General features: G+C 39.3%; 1 protein-coding gene and 1 long non-coding RNA gene across 5 annotated transcripts in view; one reads left to right on the forward strand and one right to left on the reverse strand.

The window, feature by feature from the left end:
- The first annotated feature begins 351 nt into the window (after window positions 1-351).
- NRP1 (neuropilin 1) overlaps window positions 352-17644 on the forward strand; it is a 154409-nt gene continuing 137116 nt past the window's right edge. For all 3 annotated transcript variants that reach the window (XM_077152119.1, XM_077152117.1, XM_077152118.1), the window contains exons 1-2: window positions 352-715; window positions 4060-4234. In XM_077152119.1, coding sequence (XP_077008234.1) covers window positions 649-715; window positions 4060-4234 — 242 coding nt within the window. In that variant the 5' untranslated portion in view covers window positions 352-648. The remainder of the gene's footprint in view (window positions 716-4059; window positions 4235-17644) is intronic.
- On the reverse strand, window positions 12306-16747 carry LOC143676799 (uncharacterized). Of its 2 annotated transcripts, XR_013172247.1 has the most exons (3): window positions 15315-16747; window positions 13300-13343; window positions 12306-12575 (listed from the first exon to the last, which is right to left on the reverse strand). It is a non-coding gene; the product is annotated as an uncharacterized LOC143676799 (long non-coding RNA). The 2 variants fall into 2 exon arrangements; XR_013172246.1 differs by lacking the exon at window positions 13300-13343.

Consider the following 17644-nt stretch of genomic DNA (forward strand, 5'->3'; position numbering starts at 1 on the left):
GGAGGCAAACTTGTTCCTCCCCGTCTCCTGTCAGGCAATTACTGGCCAGCTAGTGCGGGGAGAGGGGAGGGAGGAAGCGAGGGAAGGGCTCAAGAAGGGGAGGGGAGGACGGAAGGAGGTGGGGGAGGCGGGGGTGCAGTTGGTGAAACTCCTTCGTCTCCGCTCATCTTTTCATTGCTTGCTCCTCTCCTTCCCGCAGACACTCCGGACCTCCCCTGGGCGCCAGCTTCTCGGCTCCATCGGGTCCAGAAACAATCCGGATTTTTTTTTTTTCTTTCTGGAGATTGGCTTTGCTGTGTTTCCCTCCCTCCCTCCCTCCCTCCTCCCCCGCCCAGCCCCCACTTTTTTTTTTTTTTTTTTGAGACATGGCCCGAGCAGTGGCTCCTGGAAGAGGAACAAGTGTGGGAAAAGGGAGAGGAAACCGGAGCTAAATGACAGGATGCAGACGACTTGAGACACAAAAAGAGAAGCGTTTCTCTCGGATGCAGGCATTGCCTCGCCGCTTTCCTTTCTCCAAGACCGGCTGGAGGATTTTACGGTTCTAAGCGGAGTTGGAGCACTTTGGGTTTTTTAGATCACGCCCTTCGCTGGGTTTTCCTCGCACGTTCTCGTTCTCCCGCATCTGCCTGGGGGTCCGGCGAAGGGAGAATGGAGAAGGGGCTGCCTCTGGTCTGCGCCGCGCTTGCCTTCGCCCTGGCCGGCGCTTCTCGCAACGGTAAGTGACAGGCGGAGGCGCGTCTGACAGCGCCGCGTCCCCGTCCGCCCGCGCGCTTCCAGCCGGGGCTTCGCTGCTGGGAGCAACGGCGAGCGGGCATTGCCCCGGGCGAAGGAAACTTTTATCCCGGCGCAGAAATTAGGAAATATAAACAGTCTGTTTGAGGCAGGAGGATTTCCAACCCGCAGGCTCCCTCCCGAAGTTGGTTGTTTGCTTGTGGGGGTTTTCCCACCTCTGTGACAAGGCAGAGCCTCCAACCTTCCCAGATCAGCACACCAATTATCTTAATAATGTTTCCTCCCAAAGGCAATTAGACGAGACTCCCTTTCAAAAATCTGATGGCAGATGAAAGTTAATGAACACTTTACCAGGAGAACTTCCTGGTTCTCTTGCAGCTCCCCCGAACTATTTCCTCTGCCTGGTGCCTGCTGGAGATACCGGTTTCTAGGTTTAAGGAGCCCCCTCCTACGCCTTTGTAAATCGTCCCTAATCCAGCTGGAGTTTGAATGAAAGTTGCGTAGTGTCAATAAAGGAATCTGATATATACAATGTAAGACACCCGGAGATGTGAAAATCCTTAGTCTACTTGCAGTTTCCACTTTGCTTTTAAAGCCACTCATTGTTAAGTAAATGAAAGACTGTGAGAGGGGATAAACAGTACCATGTAACATAAATAACGTGTTATATAATGTGATCTGACCGTTAGGCATGTTTGACTTCCACTGTAGAGTAAGTGAAGGCAAGGGATATCAAATTATCTTTACAGTGAATCTTCAGCAATTATTATTAACTAATGAGCAAATATTTACTTTCATCTGGCTTAGATTTCAAGCAAAGTAATTAGAAGAAAAGGACATCCACTACTTACTGTTGTATACCGTTCGAATAAGAGACCACAAGTGGTCTCTTATTCACTCCAAGAGCAATTTTAATCACATCTTTATGATGAAAGTTAATCTCTCTAATACGTTTTTGGAGGTTTTACATTTAAGCAAGCCGTTCCCTCAACAGCTACCAAGGAGAGTTAAGGAGAGTTCTAAAAGACACGCTTGGAAATAAATAGAACACACGTACAAACTGTGAATGTGGAGTTTACCTTGCTGATGAACCTGAGTTGGCCTCTTTCTACGCTCTGGCAAGGAACGAAATCATGTTCCTCTCCAACTCAAAGGGCTCAAATGATTAGGCTTTAGGAATCAGTGTAACCCGCCCACGGCCCTCCACAACTCCTGAGAATAAATCAGCAGGGAAGATGTTCCCAAGATGCATTTGAAACCTGATGGAAAACGCTTTCAGACTTCAAGTTGTGAATTCCATAAATTATATACATATGTATGTCAATTTCTTAATTTTCTTAGTGAAATCTGGGGGAGGAGACCCTAGCTCTGCCAGCAAGCTTGACTAGCTTATAGCTATGGTGCTATGATTGGAGGACCCAGAGCTGGTAAATGCCACTGTTGCACAGCAGACCTCTGAAAGCCATGTCCACCTCCTCTTAGTACCAGTGTCTGCTAAATTAATTCATTAGCCTTATTTAGGACTAATGGTCCAGAGTCATTAGAAATTGTTCTTTCTTAATCAACTGTTAGAGAGATTTAACAGAGTCAGGGAGTCTAGCCGTCCACATTATCTTATTACACTGTCACTTTCTCAGAAGTCACAGATTAAAGAGCTCTGGTGTGGTACTGAATCCACCTAAATGTCTTCTGAAGTGACTCTGTTGAGTGACTAGAAGCAGCGCTGTTTTCTTTCACTCCTCTAACAGATGCCAGACACTGCCATGTTTGAACAGAGCTGGAGGAGACTTAATGAGACAGGGGCACTTTCCAAGTTTTCTGCACCTTTAAAATAATGCAAGAGTCTCCACAGGATCACATAACGGAGTCCAGTATGATCATTAGCTGAGATTCTGGACTCCAGTTGCAACATCATTTCTTCTTGGCAAATCTCAAGCTTTTGAAAGCCAAGGCAAAGGAAACCAGCATAAGACTACTCTGATCTAAGAAGCATAGTCAGAAACCTCCAGCAATTGAGAAAATACAGTATAATTTATATTGTGTCTTTTTGATTTATGGGAAATGATTTCTGTAATGCATGTAGCTTTATGCATTTTTGATGTGCACTTCATCTTTCATTTCCATTTGACCTGGTTTTCCTGTAATAAAATTCTGTAGATTTATAAATTCACGCTGAGAGCAAAGAATGCCATTCACTTTCCACAGGGAATCTATTAGATGCAATATTAAAATCTATATATACCATTACTGAAACTTTGTGATTGATAGGCTTATATATTTCACTATTTTCATACCTGTTCCTCTTACATAGTTTATGCACTGACTTTTTATTGCTCAAAATTAAGCATCAATAAATGTGGCGGCATTGCAGACTAAGGCTCTCCAGTAGGAAATCCGTCATAAAAAGTGACAATGAGAATCCATGCTGAACAATAAAGCAGCCCAGAGCCGGGTTTATTTGGCACTCAGCGAATCGCTTTAGCTTTTTGGGTTTCTCGAAATGAAAGCTCAAAACTGGTAGGCTCACCTTTCCCAGGATGTGAGAATGTGGCTTGCCATATGTGACACCCGGGCCTCAATGTGGCAAAATTTTTTTTCAAAATTTAAGGTAATTAGAATTAATGCTGGGTGACTGTTTATTTTCCTTTCTGCCCCCCAGCCCCACCCTGTGGCTTTGATCTGGTCTCCAAGCCTGAGCAACCAGAGAAGTAAATCAGAATTATTTCTGCTTCACCAAATATACTCTGTTCTCTGTTGATCAGCCTCACAAGAAGAGAGATAACTCAAAATTACTTAGATTTGGGGGGAGATAAAACAACAACAACAAAAAGTTTGGGCTTTAAGTCAGTTGAGGTCTTGGAAGACAATCCCTGCTAATCAATGACACAGACCAGGTTTATCATCAAAAAGCGACACAAGGGGTCAAACAGCATCTTTTAGTCACCTTCCACTTAGAACTTGCTGCTTAATGCGATTACACTTCTTGGGGCTAATTAAGTCTAGCAGAGGCTCCCCAGGGACCATGTTAACATCAATTCAGGGGATTTAATGTTTTTTAATGCTGGAAGACCTTTTTCTTGGGAAGGAACTTTAAGTGGGATGAAACAATCCCCTCAGATCTCAATTTGATGTGTAAATGCTATGAGATCAAAGAGTGGCCCTTGGAAGGGTGTTGCTATCAGTTTCACCTGAAGGACCTGCGGGTTCCTCTCTGAGGTCCCTTTAAAAAGTTACGGAATGTTTAATAACTGCAAATTTTTATATAAAACTAGAATACTAACTGGGGTGTGAGGGAAAAGAGCTACTAAAATGCTATTTTCATTGCAGATAAATGTGGCGATGTTATAAAAATCGAAAGCCCCGGGTACCTTACGTCTCCTGGTTATCCTCATTATTATAACCCAAGTGAAAAATGTGAATGGCTGATTCAGGCTCCAGACCCATACCAGAGAATCATGATCAACTTCAACCCCCACTTCGATCTGGAGGACAGAGACTGCAAGTAAGTGAGAATGTCTTTGAACAGGGCACCACAGCACCATCTAGTGGTCATAGACGGCTATGGTGGAAAGTCATGTGTGTACAATACGTGGGGTATAAATGGATCCAGAAGGGATTCAAATCTAGGCCAGATCATATGTCAGTGGCATGGAAATTAAATTATGTTAAGTGATTTCTGAGTTGCCCAAACTAGGAAGGTTATATTGAAATATGCAATCTCTCATACTCTTTTTCCTGTTAACACTTTGGTTTAGGAACTCTTGTTACGCAACATTATATATATATATATATATATATATTATATTTTCTGGAAGGGGAAGAACTAGAAACCTAAAGTCTCCCTTGCTTTTTCATGAAATAATGTGGGCCGCTAACATATATTGCATACACAGACAGTTAGGTTGGATATTTGTTTAAAACTTTGTAGCACATGTCATGATTTAAGACTGTATCTATCTTACTGGATTTGACATGGAAAATGCAAATTGTCATTGAATAAAAGTGAGGCATATGAGGGTGACTCAGATGAAGCTTTTTATAGTAGATTAATGCTTGCAAAACTCTTATGAGAAATGCTAAAGAATAATTTTTAAATGCACAATGAATACAAAGGGAACTCAGATATGAACGAGTTGTTTGTCCACCTATCTTTAATCTTACTATCACCTACTATTGTTAAGCTACTAAGCATCAAATTATACCAGATTTCATTATTATGAAAACATTCTCACCATAGAGACAATCTAAATACCATTACTTCACCTTGTATGAAAGAACCAGGGTGTGGGTTTTGCTTTCCACAATAGTGGAAAGTACATTTTAACATAAAGTGCGGTGGTCCACTCAGACCCCAGTTTATTCTTCTCTCTTGGATGCCTGTCAGGCCATCTGTCTCTGCTTTTCCCCATAAACCCATTCTATTCCACAGTACCCGTTGTAGTCTCCAGAGAGCTGAGCCTACATATCAATCTTGTATAAAATTTAGATATATAAATCATTTTATCAAAGGAAAATAATCTATTTAAATGCCAATTCTAATAATTTATTTCTCATGAAATGATGTTTTCCCAAGTTCTAAAGTGGGCCAATTTGATGTAATTGTATACTATTATATAGAATGTATATAGGCTACTACTTTTGTTGGATATAAATGTTATTATGCATGCATATCCATTATTAAAGATATTCTGTTTACACATACATGCCTTTTAGGGAAGGACAGAAAAATATGAAAATGTACCCACCTGTAGGAAGAAACTCAACAACCTGTTGAGTTGGTGGAGTTTTTCAAGTTCAGGGAAATGAGATCATCTGATGAATTCAACACCCTGGTTCCTAGAGAATCAGCATAAATCTATATACTAGTGCCCAATTTCCAAATAATCAGCATATACTGCTCTGCAACATGATTATGCCGATTCCAGTCTAGTCTTTGGTCTGTGATTCAGAATACTTCAGGGCATTATATTGACTTTTTAATCTTGTGTGGAATTAATGGAGTGTTCCAGTGACTGTTAGGAAACAGGGAGTTCATTATATGGTGATTGTTGGTTTTGGGGATTTGGGGGCCACTCTTCTGTATGGTGGTTATTTTAGTGTCAATCACCTCTCTTTTATTTTAATTTACTTTTTTATCTTTTGCCTTTTAATAATACCTCAACTGCTATAGGAGATATTTTAAGGAACTCTGATAAAACGTACTCAAGTAATAGCATTGTTCCAGAAAAGAAGGTGCTATTTCAATCAACTCATATTCACTAATTATTAATCTGTAAATTATTACAGTGTATATGGGTAGTATAATAGCTAAAGAATCCAAAGCAGTTGCTAGCTATTAGCAGTGATGTGCTGATAATTATCGACTGGCTTTCTTGAGTGTAGGGATAAAGTCCTTATTTGTATCATTTTCCACTTTCTGTGGTGTAAATATTCCCTCTGTGGCTGATTTTAAACTGCCAACCTGATGTCACTGTGCACAGAGTTGGGAAGAGATGGCACAAATGGCTTTTTGAGCTGGTCCAGATCTGGAGTAGAAGTTTAAGAAAGGGATGACAACTGAATGCATTAATATATTACAACAGTGCCTGGCACACAGTAAACCCTAAATAATCCTTTGCCATAGGATGGTGTGAGTTGATGGGTTTGGTAGATTACCTTCTTGGTTAGTTTTTGTTCTCGTGGTTGTTGTTGTTTTAAGATGATGAAGAAAAGGAAGATTACAATTTATAGGAAGGGACAATTTAGTGAGATCAGCAAGGTATTTGGGAAACTGATATTCCTAGGAAGATTGATTCTGTAATTATGACAGCAAGATTTATTTTTTAATGCTACTGAGTAAGATGACTTCTTAGTTGTAGCAACTGAGGGTTTGTTCTCTCTGAAGTTTGTTCTCTCTTTGAAAAACTGATATATTTATCCTGATTAAATCAATGAGATTGTGCCAGTGGAAAACATCTTTCTGCCATGTTTTGAAGTGCTGCCACCTGATCTTTTTATCAGTGAAAAAATCCCAAAAGATATTGCAAGGCCAATTTAAGACATTGCCATAGCTATCTCTCCAGTCTGGCCACGTGAAAAGATATTCCTGGTCATGGTCAAAGACTGCAGTTGAGACTCTACAAATGCAGCACAAGTTTTACCTTCTTTTGTAAATTAACAGTTTTAAAATCTAAAGTTGGTGGGTGGGCCACAGTGGTTCAACAGGTAGAGTTCTCGCTTGCCATGCCCGAGACCCAGGTTCAATTCCTGGTGCCTGCCCACGCAAAATAAATAAATAAATAAAAATTAAAATCTGGAGGTGGTTAGGAGTCCCTAGAAAAAATTTTTAAATGCTGGAAATTTTTTTTGAATTTTTCTGAAGTTTTGAATGCTCTTCAAAAGACAAATTCATAAACTTTACATGCTTACATTAGATGCCCTCAAAACATACATAGCAGGCAGGCCATGGTGGCTCAGCGGGTAAGAGTGCTTGCCTGCCATGCCCAAGGACCCGGGTTCAATTCCCGATGCCTGCCCATGTAAAAAGAAAAAAAATACATAGCTTTTTATTTTATCTTGGGGGGAGGAGTTTTTTTTCTTGCTTTTTGCTTTTTTGCAATTTTTATTATACTACTTCCAAACACGGATTAGAGATGACACAAAACTAGGTATAGTAAGCCACCTTCTGAAAGCTGGTACGCTTTTAGTTATCACTCCCGATACATGCAGTCTGTATGTCTGAAGACATTTAATATCTTTCCATGATTCAGATATATTTATCACCTGTCTAATGACAGTAAAAGTACTTGTCTTACTTACAAAATAGGATTGCTGTTAGTATAACAGGAGGTAATGAATATGAAAGTCTTTTGAAAATTTGAAAACTTCTTAAAATAAATTATCATATTATGATATTTTTAACAACTTGATCATTGTTCAAACATTTGGAAATATGAAACTAAACATATATCAAACTAAATATATTGATCCAGGAATGGAATGATCTTCATAGAAAGCTCCATGTATTTTTCACTTGAATGTCAATATTTGCAGTCAAGTTTCAACATATGAAAGTTCAAGAAATCAACTTCTTAGCACATCTGCTGCTTGAGAAACATTCTTGAGACCCAAGTAAGCAATCTTCTTTAGTAGGGTATGATAGATAAATAATTAAACAGATCAGCCAAATAATTCTGGTAGGAAAAATTTATTTAAGTTTTATTTTCTTTATAAATAGGCAAAAATATTTTCATAAATTCAGCAATATGATAAGATGCATACAATCACAACTTTTCATGTGAATAGCACTAAGATGGACTTGTTTTGTAAGTAAACTATGAACCTCACTTCACAAAAATGGATGTACAGTTTTTAGGGTGGGTATCAATGGGGTTATTTTCTTAGGAAAAATAAAGATGTAAGTTGTACTTGATAGTTTTAAAATGCAAAAGTCTATGTTTATTTCACCACTGAACTTTGCTTTGTTACAAATAAGCATTAAAAGCATACTACTATAATCTCTCTGATTCTTTCATTGAACAATGTGTGGTATAAATCAATCAATCTATAGAACAGTAGAACATTTGTTTGCAGGGCTAACATCGGGCTGGGATTTCCAGCTGGTTATACTGCCTGTTTTTATTGTTTTGTTGATATAAGAGAGGAGTCTAAAGAATGTTCTGAGAGGAGAAGATGCTGAGTGTGTGGAAGGAATGAATGATTTTTCTTTTTTTTTACACCATCAAAATCGAACATGTTCATGGAGTGTAGAAGCACAGCTAAAGGTAGAAGAGAAAAAAGAAGTACCCTGCTGAGGGTAGTTCAGAAAACAAGGTTCATTGTACCTTGCAAATGCTTTTTGGTATTTACAATGAGTTAGCTGGATCCACTCAAGTTTCTTTTGGTGGAAAGGTAGACATCTTGAATCTCATAAAACTTTATACCTGTATAATAAACAAGAATGTCATTGATACAGTAGTTAGAATTTATGGAACTTTTCCGGTTTCCCAGCAATGCAAACTATCAGCATGATAATTTATAATGTTTTGTGACAAATACTGCTGAGCAAAGAGGTGTGTGGTTACATTCAGATCAGATGTCCTCATCTGGGGAGCAATAAAAATTTCACAGACATTGGGTTAAAAACATTAAGAGAATGAATGTGAAGCTCCAGAAAAAGAGTCTAAGAAGTGGTAGTGTTGGGGGAGAAAGTCCAGGAGAGGTCTTTCTATTGACAAGTTCCTGACTTCAAGGCCTGATTTGATGAGGCTGTTTTATAGGATTTAACTAAGAAAGCTCACTTAGCCTAATGCTTTTCTCTTTATAATTAAGATTTCTAAACTCTTCTTTGTGGCGTTAATATAGGTATGTATTTTTTCCTAAGTAAATGCATCCACAGGAAGATTTTGCTCCTGCAACTTCCCATGAAGTTCAATCACAGTGAAATTATGATTAAATAGAGATGATACCCAAGATTTGGGATTCTGGTTGGAATAAGTCACACACTGTTTCTTTAGTGCTACTTTGAAAATTACCTAAGTGATTGCGAACTCTGAAAAAGTCCTCATCCCATTCATTTTTGTGGGGTATAAACTCACTGAATGAAAATTAATCTGCCCTAAATTTCTCAAATCTGGCTATTCCCACTAATAATGGCTATTTAGTAGTTTATTGGCAATTTTTGGAATATGTGCTCCGTTTTTGGTTTCCCTGAGTGATAAAAATTCTGCTTTGATCCTTTCTTTATTAAAAATTTCACTGTTCAGTTCATCATGGATTTTTCTACATTCATTTTTATTTTTTTTTAAATATTGCATTAAAATACTATTTATCTTGATGACTGAGTTTTTGTCACTTAAATCTGGTGCTCAAAGTGAGTGCCTTTGCTTGCCTTACCCCTTCAGGCTTGTGCTTTAGACCATAATTTAGACAAAATAAAGAAAAACAAATGCTCTTGTTTTATGGAAGACAATGGGTGTTTTAAGCCAAAATATTTTTCATTTTCTCTATGAAATATAGAAATACTTGTACTTTTAATTAAAGTATAATATGTATCTAGAAAAACACACAAGCTGTTGAAGTGTGAAGTTTGATAAATTTTCACAAGGTGAACACATCCATGCAACCAACACTCAATCAAGAATAAAATATTTCTAATTTCCTTGAAGGCCCCTTTTGTCTCTTTCCATCACTAACCTTTCCCCTCAAGGATTACTGCTATCCTGTCTTGTGTGATTCCATTTTCATAAATTTCACCATCAGACTAAACATAGTGATAGAAAGAAGTCTTTAACCTTTAAATATAGAAAGGAAAACTTCTTGGAATGGAGGTAGAAGAATATGTCTTGTTCCTTTTCTAATCCAAAAGCAAAGTCTCCCTGAAGCAATTCCTGATTTTTTTTTCCAATAGTGACTATAGAAATAAATTTGTCCCATGTACTATAGTTATATTAAAATAAACCCAGACTTTTCAATCCGGTGCCTGCTTACATGCAAGACAAATTTTTAAAATATACATCTTCTCTTGCTTTATTTTTTCTAATATTTACATTCTCAGTTTTGATCTCGGGTGAATTCTCAAAATAGGCAATATGAGAGGAGCCCTGGCCAAGCCCAGTTTAATTAAAAAATTATTGGGTAGGTAAGAATGAGCTCTTCTTAGAACCACTGTTGACCATAGTTGCTGCTCTCACAGGCAGCATCTGTGGTTACTACTCAGGCAGATAATTATCTACTTTCTTCCTTTTGATTTTTTTCCATTAGCACTGATTTAATTTGAACAGAACCCTGTGTTTAATAACATTAATTTTCTTTATTATTTCTTGCTATAAGCAATCACATTTAAGTATAGTGAATTTTGAGTATGCAAGGTTATTTTGTTTTGGGTGTTTCTGTTATTTAAAAATATATAAAATAAAACAGGCTTCATAAGAAACTGAAGTTGATGTTGGTTGAAATCTTAGCAAATTGAATCAACATGTGTGTGGCATTTCCAATCAGATTTCATTTTGGGAAGCAGGCACTTAAACATTGATCCAAAGGGGACATATGCCTTCAGCTGAAATGCATGCTCTCGGCTCCATTCTTTCCAGCATAAAATGTGATACTTTCATGCATGCTGATATACTTGAGCAGAAGTGCACAGACAAACACATATGTGCATGTGTGTGTGTGTGTGTGTGTTTGTAAAGAAGGCTCAAAAATAAGCTCAACTAATTGCAGTTGGAGTGTTCGTCTAAGACTGATAATTAAGCCTGAAGAAGAACAAGAGACAAGATTAGTGTTCATATCAGGTTCCAAATGCCTCTTAATTGGGTGTTTGTAATCAATCCTGATTGTAGGAGCCTGCAACTTGGCAGGAAGTAGCACCTCCAAAGAAGGTTCTTCTTGCTAGTCTCTGGTCAACTGACCCGTGCCTAGCATTTAGGCCAGTTGGGGATGGCAGGAGGTCAGCGGTCTAACTCTCAAATTGGCCATGAAGAATGGCATACCCATTATGTTGTTATGAATTAAACCATTTAGAGCCTTTACAGATAACACAAAGTGAACAATCTTCATTTAGAACTCTACTAAACTCTGCAGGAGAGAAGCAGTGATAAAAGATGACCACTCTTTGGCTTCCATCCACTCAATTCCTTAAAAGGGCTTCAGTTCACCTAGGAGACCTGATAACATGGATTTCTTCCTGGTCAAGCCAGGGCCTATCTATACTGCCCTATCTTACTCTGTCCTTTAATTTGAATAATTAGAGGGTGTTTAGAAGGGAATGATCATGGCTGACTTTTACCATTTGCCTCTCAGCCTCTGCTAATCTGAGCACTCCGGGTGCATGATGTCACTTAATCTTCCTATCATCCCATTTTACAGATGACACTACCGAGGTTAAATGAACCCAGCCCAAACACTCAGCTGCTAAGCGAAATGCCTTTCCACCTTTGTGATCATAGGGACCTGCGATGTACCTTTCGAATGAGAACAGTCTTATAGAAGGTTGTCTCTTGTTTTTATTCAGGTAGTCATTTTCTTCCATAAATGCCTCACACAGAAGTTTCAAAATAAAACAACTAATTCTGAGGAAGGACTTGATTTTTCAATTTCTGGTTCAGATTAAATTAAGTACTTGTGCAAAGTGCACAGAAACTTCCGACCAGTCTGTGATTTTTTTTTTTTAATTCAGTCAAAACTTGCCTTAATTGGGAATGGAAATCCTGGGAAAGAAATATCTAAATTCTCAGTTGATTCATGAACTCAATTGCTTTGTGGAGTTTGAAATCACAAAGCACATTGTAAATACAATATTTATTTGAAGGCTGATAATCAGGCAGCACTTGGGTTTGATTTATAAAACTAGTTAAAGGGACATGTGAGATAACAGTTGCACCCAGCACCTAAACTGGGTTCTCTTCCAAGCACTCATTTAGTTAATCTCAGGCAAACATCAGGAAAGATTTCTCTCTCCTATAGCTCCCCCATTTGTGAAAGTTTGACAATTGTATTTGCCACAGAGGCTCTGTAAAGGTTAAAGGGAGGATATTCCCTCGGGTGCTGGGTTCCAATGAGAAATGTAAGGGTGTTTTTTGAGAAGAAACAGATGCTACAGAGTATTTTGTTTTTATCTAGGCAGATACTTTGTACAAGCAGCCGACCAGGTTTGAGGTGATTGCTTGCTTGCTTCTGTAATAGATTGGACGTGTCACAGAAGGGCTTCCAGTCTGGGGGTGAAAGAGGATGCTAAATGCCACATTTTTCAAGTTCTTAAATTCCTTTAAAGCAGCCAGAAATGGCAAAGGCCAGTCAATATAATCACAACTCCAACTCCTTGTCTGATTTCCCAGCCAACAGCTGCCACTATCAGGATAGCTATTCTGTAAGACATAAGCAATGGAAGAAATGGCATGTAAAAAATTAAGATGTGCTCAAACTCTTAGTATTAGATAAGCCAAAAAAACAAAGAACCAAATTTCTAAATTTAAAGCAAAAAAATATACACTCAAACCAAATTTTTAAGAAAGGCACAAAACCCAATAATTTTGATAGCCCTGAAGTTGACTTGGTCTGATTTGTGATTGTTGTGTTTTAATTGTAATAGCTGTGATTTGATTAGAGCCCCTATTTGCCTTTTATCTTTGTTTCATACCCGTCCATCCATTCTTGAAAAACTTGAGAGGATTGGTCATTTATTGGTCATTAATGTGGTCACTGCAAAGATGATTAAAATAAATTTATACTTCAATTTCTGGGTCAATCCATTCTTGAAAAAAATGGCAGCCAGTAAAAATTCCTTAGATGAATAAACCCAAATAATTTTACAGTTTGCCATCTCCCTCCTCTTCCCCTCTATTTGCATCTCTGTTCTAACACCCAGCTCCTTTGCTTCTTCATCCTATTTGTATGAGTAAATGTTTGTTTTCCCACTGGGTAGTGAGCTCCATGAGGGCAGACACCATGTCTTCCTTATATTTCTACCCTCCACAATCCAAAAGTATGCTTTGCATTTATTAGGCCGTAATGTAACTAAACATCTGACAGTTTATTGAAATTGAAATCTGGTTTATGGCAAGTAGAGGTGAAAAAACATATAACATTTACCTGAGTGGAGTCCATGACTCCCAGTAAGCAAACTGGAGAGGAGCCTAGGAGAATTCAGTGGAGAGCGAAAGGAGTGATTATGATGACCTCTCAATGGGACAACTTTTCAGAAAGGACTCGGAGCAGCAACGACCCCTCCACAGACATGGAGGTGGTAGCTGTGGTTATGCATTCAAGGGATCTGGCCAGCATTTTCCCTCCCCTTCTGTCTCCACCTCCGCCTCCAGTCTGGTCAGAGGCATCAGAACTTGGGTTGTGGAACTTCCGGCACCCAGCAGCACAGGTGAGGGCTCTAGGTTTCTTGGAGAGGTGGCAGAGCAGTAGGGACAGGCTCTGACACACACAGCCTGGCCCCCATCTTCCACTGTGTGCATGCGAGATTAGGTCATCAGCCTTGCCTCGGATGCTTGGAACATAGTTCAACCCTGGGAGGACCCCCTGGCTTCAGCCAACCCATCCCAGCAGCTTCCTCACTTCTATAAAAGGGCAGCCCGTAACTTTACTTTTCATGAAGGCTAACAGAAGGCTGAGGAAACAGTGCGTTTTTTAAGCACTGATAGGAATTTACTTTTTAACAAGAAAAAAAAAAAACTTTGTGTTTCCCTTATCCTTTATTCCAGTGCCAATAGCTAAATCCATAGCTGGGGACACTATGGAGTAACTGCTAGAATATATTGGTTCGGTCCTTCAAGACACCGTCATTTTCGTCTTCAGCTGTTCTAGCACCAAACCTCATGTATGCATTAAGTTCATTAAAGCAAGCTGGGGATTTCTGGTTGTCAGGGGACTGCGTTAGCAGCTCCCTGTGAAAAAGTATGCTGATGAGAATTAGGGACATAGGTTATAATTGCCCCTCTGCCACTCATCCCCATCTGTGAAGGAGCCAGGTCAAGGGGGCTGGATCTCAGTGTGTGAAGGGCGTGATTATGACCGTGTTAATGCTTGACTTTGCCCGTGTGCAGTGAGGAAGATGATAGCAAGACAAGGTTGCCTGCATCAGGGGCTGGTTGATCAGCATCATCTAGCCACAGCTTTAACTCATCTTTCTCCCTTCTCATTCTGAAGACAAAAAAATGTCCTTCCTTCCTCTACCTATCTTAGTACCACTGTGTTGATGAGATAATGTAGGTGGAAGTATCTTATGAATACAAGAGAAATAAATTAAATAAAGCCTAGGTATTACTCTAACAGGAAGTGCATCCGCAGGTTTTGTTCCTTAAAATAAGTTCAGACTGTAAACAATAATGTCTGCATCCTTGGGAGGAGGCATTTATAAATATTTCAAAAGCACTGCACATATCCACGAGAGAGAGAGAATATAATGCTCAGCAGCATGTATTCAGCCAACAAGAATTCCTGAATGCTCTCAGATTAAGTTCATGGGCTAAGCCTGTTATAATTGGGGTCTTCTAAAAATCTGCATGGGTGGAGTTTCTGGAAAATCTCATGGAAGTTGCCATCTCGATGTTTGAACATCAACCATTAATGGCTTTAAAAAAACAATCATTATTTCCCCAAGTGTGCCTGAGGACTTATAACCATGCTTAGTTCATTCAGAACATAAATCAGCCCATACTCAAATAGTGAAGCTGGAAACAATATCGGGGTACTTGTTGCAGCTGTAATATCAGTTCTTCCCATCAGTGGAACCAAGAAGTACCATTATTTTCATTTTCAAAAAAGAGTTAACCACACTGACTGTGCAGCAGAAATTCTCAGGCAAAATCAACTGGGGAAATAAACATTTTAAAACTGATAATTCATTCCATTCTCATGCCAGATTCCTTACACTTGCCTTCTCTTTCCCCCACTTCCCAGTACTTGAGAGGGGATTCTTAATAGGGATGCCCACAGGGAGATTTGCAGGAAGGGTCTTGGGATACTGGCAGGGAAGAGGTTACTGCTTTAGTTCCCCCTGCCCTGGCCCCATGAATGGCCTTATGCCATAAATTATATCTTCAGTCCTTCGAAAGTACACTCAACTCTCTTCTCATTGGAAAACATCCCAGACGTACCTGGGAAATCCAGTAGAAGAGATTTTCTTTCCTTCTGGTAAGACCATCGAGGGCCTCCAGGTGTCAGATATTTTCTGTAGACTTTCCCATTCATGAGTAAATGAGATCCACCTTGAATCTTGTTACCCTTCAGATGAAGATCTCCTCTTTCCTGCTACTGCCAAATTTACTGAAAAGTGGCATCTGCACTCCAGACCTCCTCTTTCTCATTTAATCCATTTTAGCATAATTTCTCTCCCCTCAAGCTGATAGAAACTGCTTGCGTGAATATTATACTCCAGTTAATCTTTGAATACCCCCAGCCATTGGCCTCTTCTTGGCCCTAATTTCTTCAACCCTGGTACAACACTATCCACGATTTGCTCTCCGCTTATCAGAACTTCCTTCTCTCCTGCATCTCGTGATTCTGCACCATCTTGGGTTTTCTCCCTACTTTTGTGACCACTTCATTATTTTTTTTGCTAGTTTCTCTTTCTTCTCCAACTTGAAACTACAAGCATTTGCTCAGGTTTGCCTTTACCCTGAATCTCTTTTCCATGAACAAGCTCTCCTTTTCTCTTTCATCTTTGCTACTCCTTCTCACTTTTTTGTAGGTAAATCCCAGATTTCTCTGGCCAACGTGTTGCATTCACACTTCCCTATTCTTTCTTAATGGTGTTAACCTAGATGATTGAATATTGTCTCAAGTGAAACATAAAACTTTTCACCTTTCCTACAAACTGACCTCTCTTTTCACTTTCTTTTATTGATTCCTTTCCTATTTATCTAGACTTTAGACTCTGGAATGTCTCCTGATTCCTGTTTGTCCCACAAATCTAATTAGTGTAAGGATCCCAAATCTTATCAGTTTGAAGTCCTCTAATTTCCATATCTACAACATCCCTCCTATCTGTCTCTTCTGATGCATTTATTGCTACCACCCTCACTGGAACACTTTTCACTCTCTCCCCGAGAGCTATTGCATTAGGCCCCTAAAAGGGCTTCTTCATTCTTACCCTTTGCTCTAGATTAATCTTGAGAAAATGTAACTCTGAGCCTGCCACCTCTCGGCTTTGAAAAGCTGAGAAGTCCCCAATTCCTTTTTATTTCTGTCCATACTTCTCAGTTCCACAAGGCTGCTCCCTCCCATCTCCCTCACCTTATCACCTTTCCCTTTTATGTTTTAACCAAAATGGTTGCTTTGTGGTTATTCAAACTGCCCCCTGCTTTCCCGCACCAGGCCTATCTTTATGCAATTTCCTTCATCTAAAGACCCTTCACCCTCTTGTGTCTCTCTGGCAAACATCACCACACATCTGCTGAATTCCATCTGAAAGGATGCTTTCTCAGTAAGCCAGTTCTGGTTGCCAGCTAGCTACCAATTACCTGTGATATCTCTCCCTCTTCTCCCTCCCCTCTCTCGCTCTCTCCCCAGTATCCCCAAAAACCATGTCTATGCCTCACTCCTGAGCAAGTGTTCCGTATCGCATCATAATTAGTAGTATTCTTCTACTGTTCACCCAGCTAAGTCATAAGATACTCAAGAACAGGAATTGGCTACTGCTTTCCACCACTTGAAAAGCCTCGCATAGTGCTTGCATTTAGTAGGTGTTCAACTAATATCTGTTGAATTGAATCGACCATTTCTCTTGTCCCGTGTGTTCCACAAGCACAGGAGGACCAAGCCAGCTCTTTGGGGAATGTTTTTAACTTAACCAGACTATTAAAATGCACATTTATACTTCTCATTTCCATGGTAAACCCTTTGTTTTCCTGGGTAGTGGAGTCAGACTTACAATTTTCCTTTAAAAGCCTCTAATTTAAAAAACCTAATATTTCTAAATGTAAGTAGCTTTAGCTAAATCTCTAAAAATATGCAGAGGTAGCATTTGACTGAAAGCTTCTCTTTCTGTTTCATAGTCATCTGCAGAATCTGTTTTGGAGTTTGAGGCATAAAATGTATTAACACTGTAGGCATATGTCCTGATTGTGGAGTGTTTTCTGACATCCCCACAACTCTCAGGACTTTGTGTCACAATTCTGTAAACTTTGTCTATTGTATATTCATATCTGGGCTCACGTCCAAACCACCTTTACATAAGTTTAACACAAATAATTTAGATCTTTCTTCCGCTACAGCTGGCAACCCCAATAAATGCATATGTTAACTTCCAAGCAGGTTTGCCACAAGAAGACTTTAAAGTGAACTTCATTGTAGAAGTTCACACAGGATGTGTGCCCTGCAGAATGGGATAAATCTGCTAAGCCATATGGCCAGATAAATAACAAGCCCTACTTTTTAGTGCAACTAAATGAAGATGCTACTCAAGAGAAGAGGCAGACCTAGCTAG

Source organism: Tamandua tetradactyla, chromosome 1, assembly GCF_023851605.1.
Source record: "Tamandua tetradactyla isolate mTamTet1 chromosome 1, mTamTet1.pri, whole genome shotgun sequence".
Classification (NCBI taxonomy): domain Eukaryota; kingdom Metazoa; phylum Chordata; class Mammalia; order Pilosa; family Myrmecophagidae; genus Tamandua; species Tamandua tetradactyla.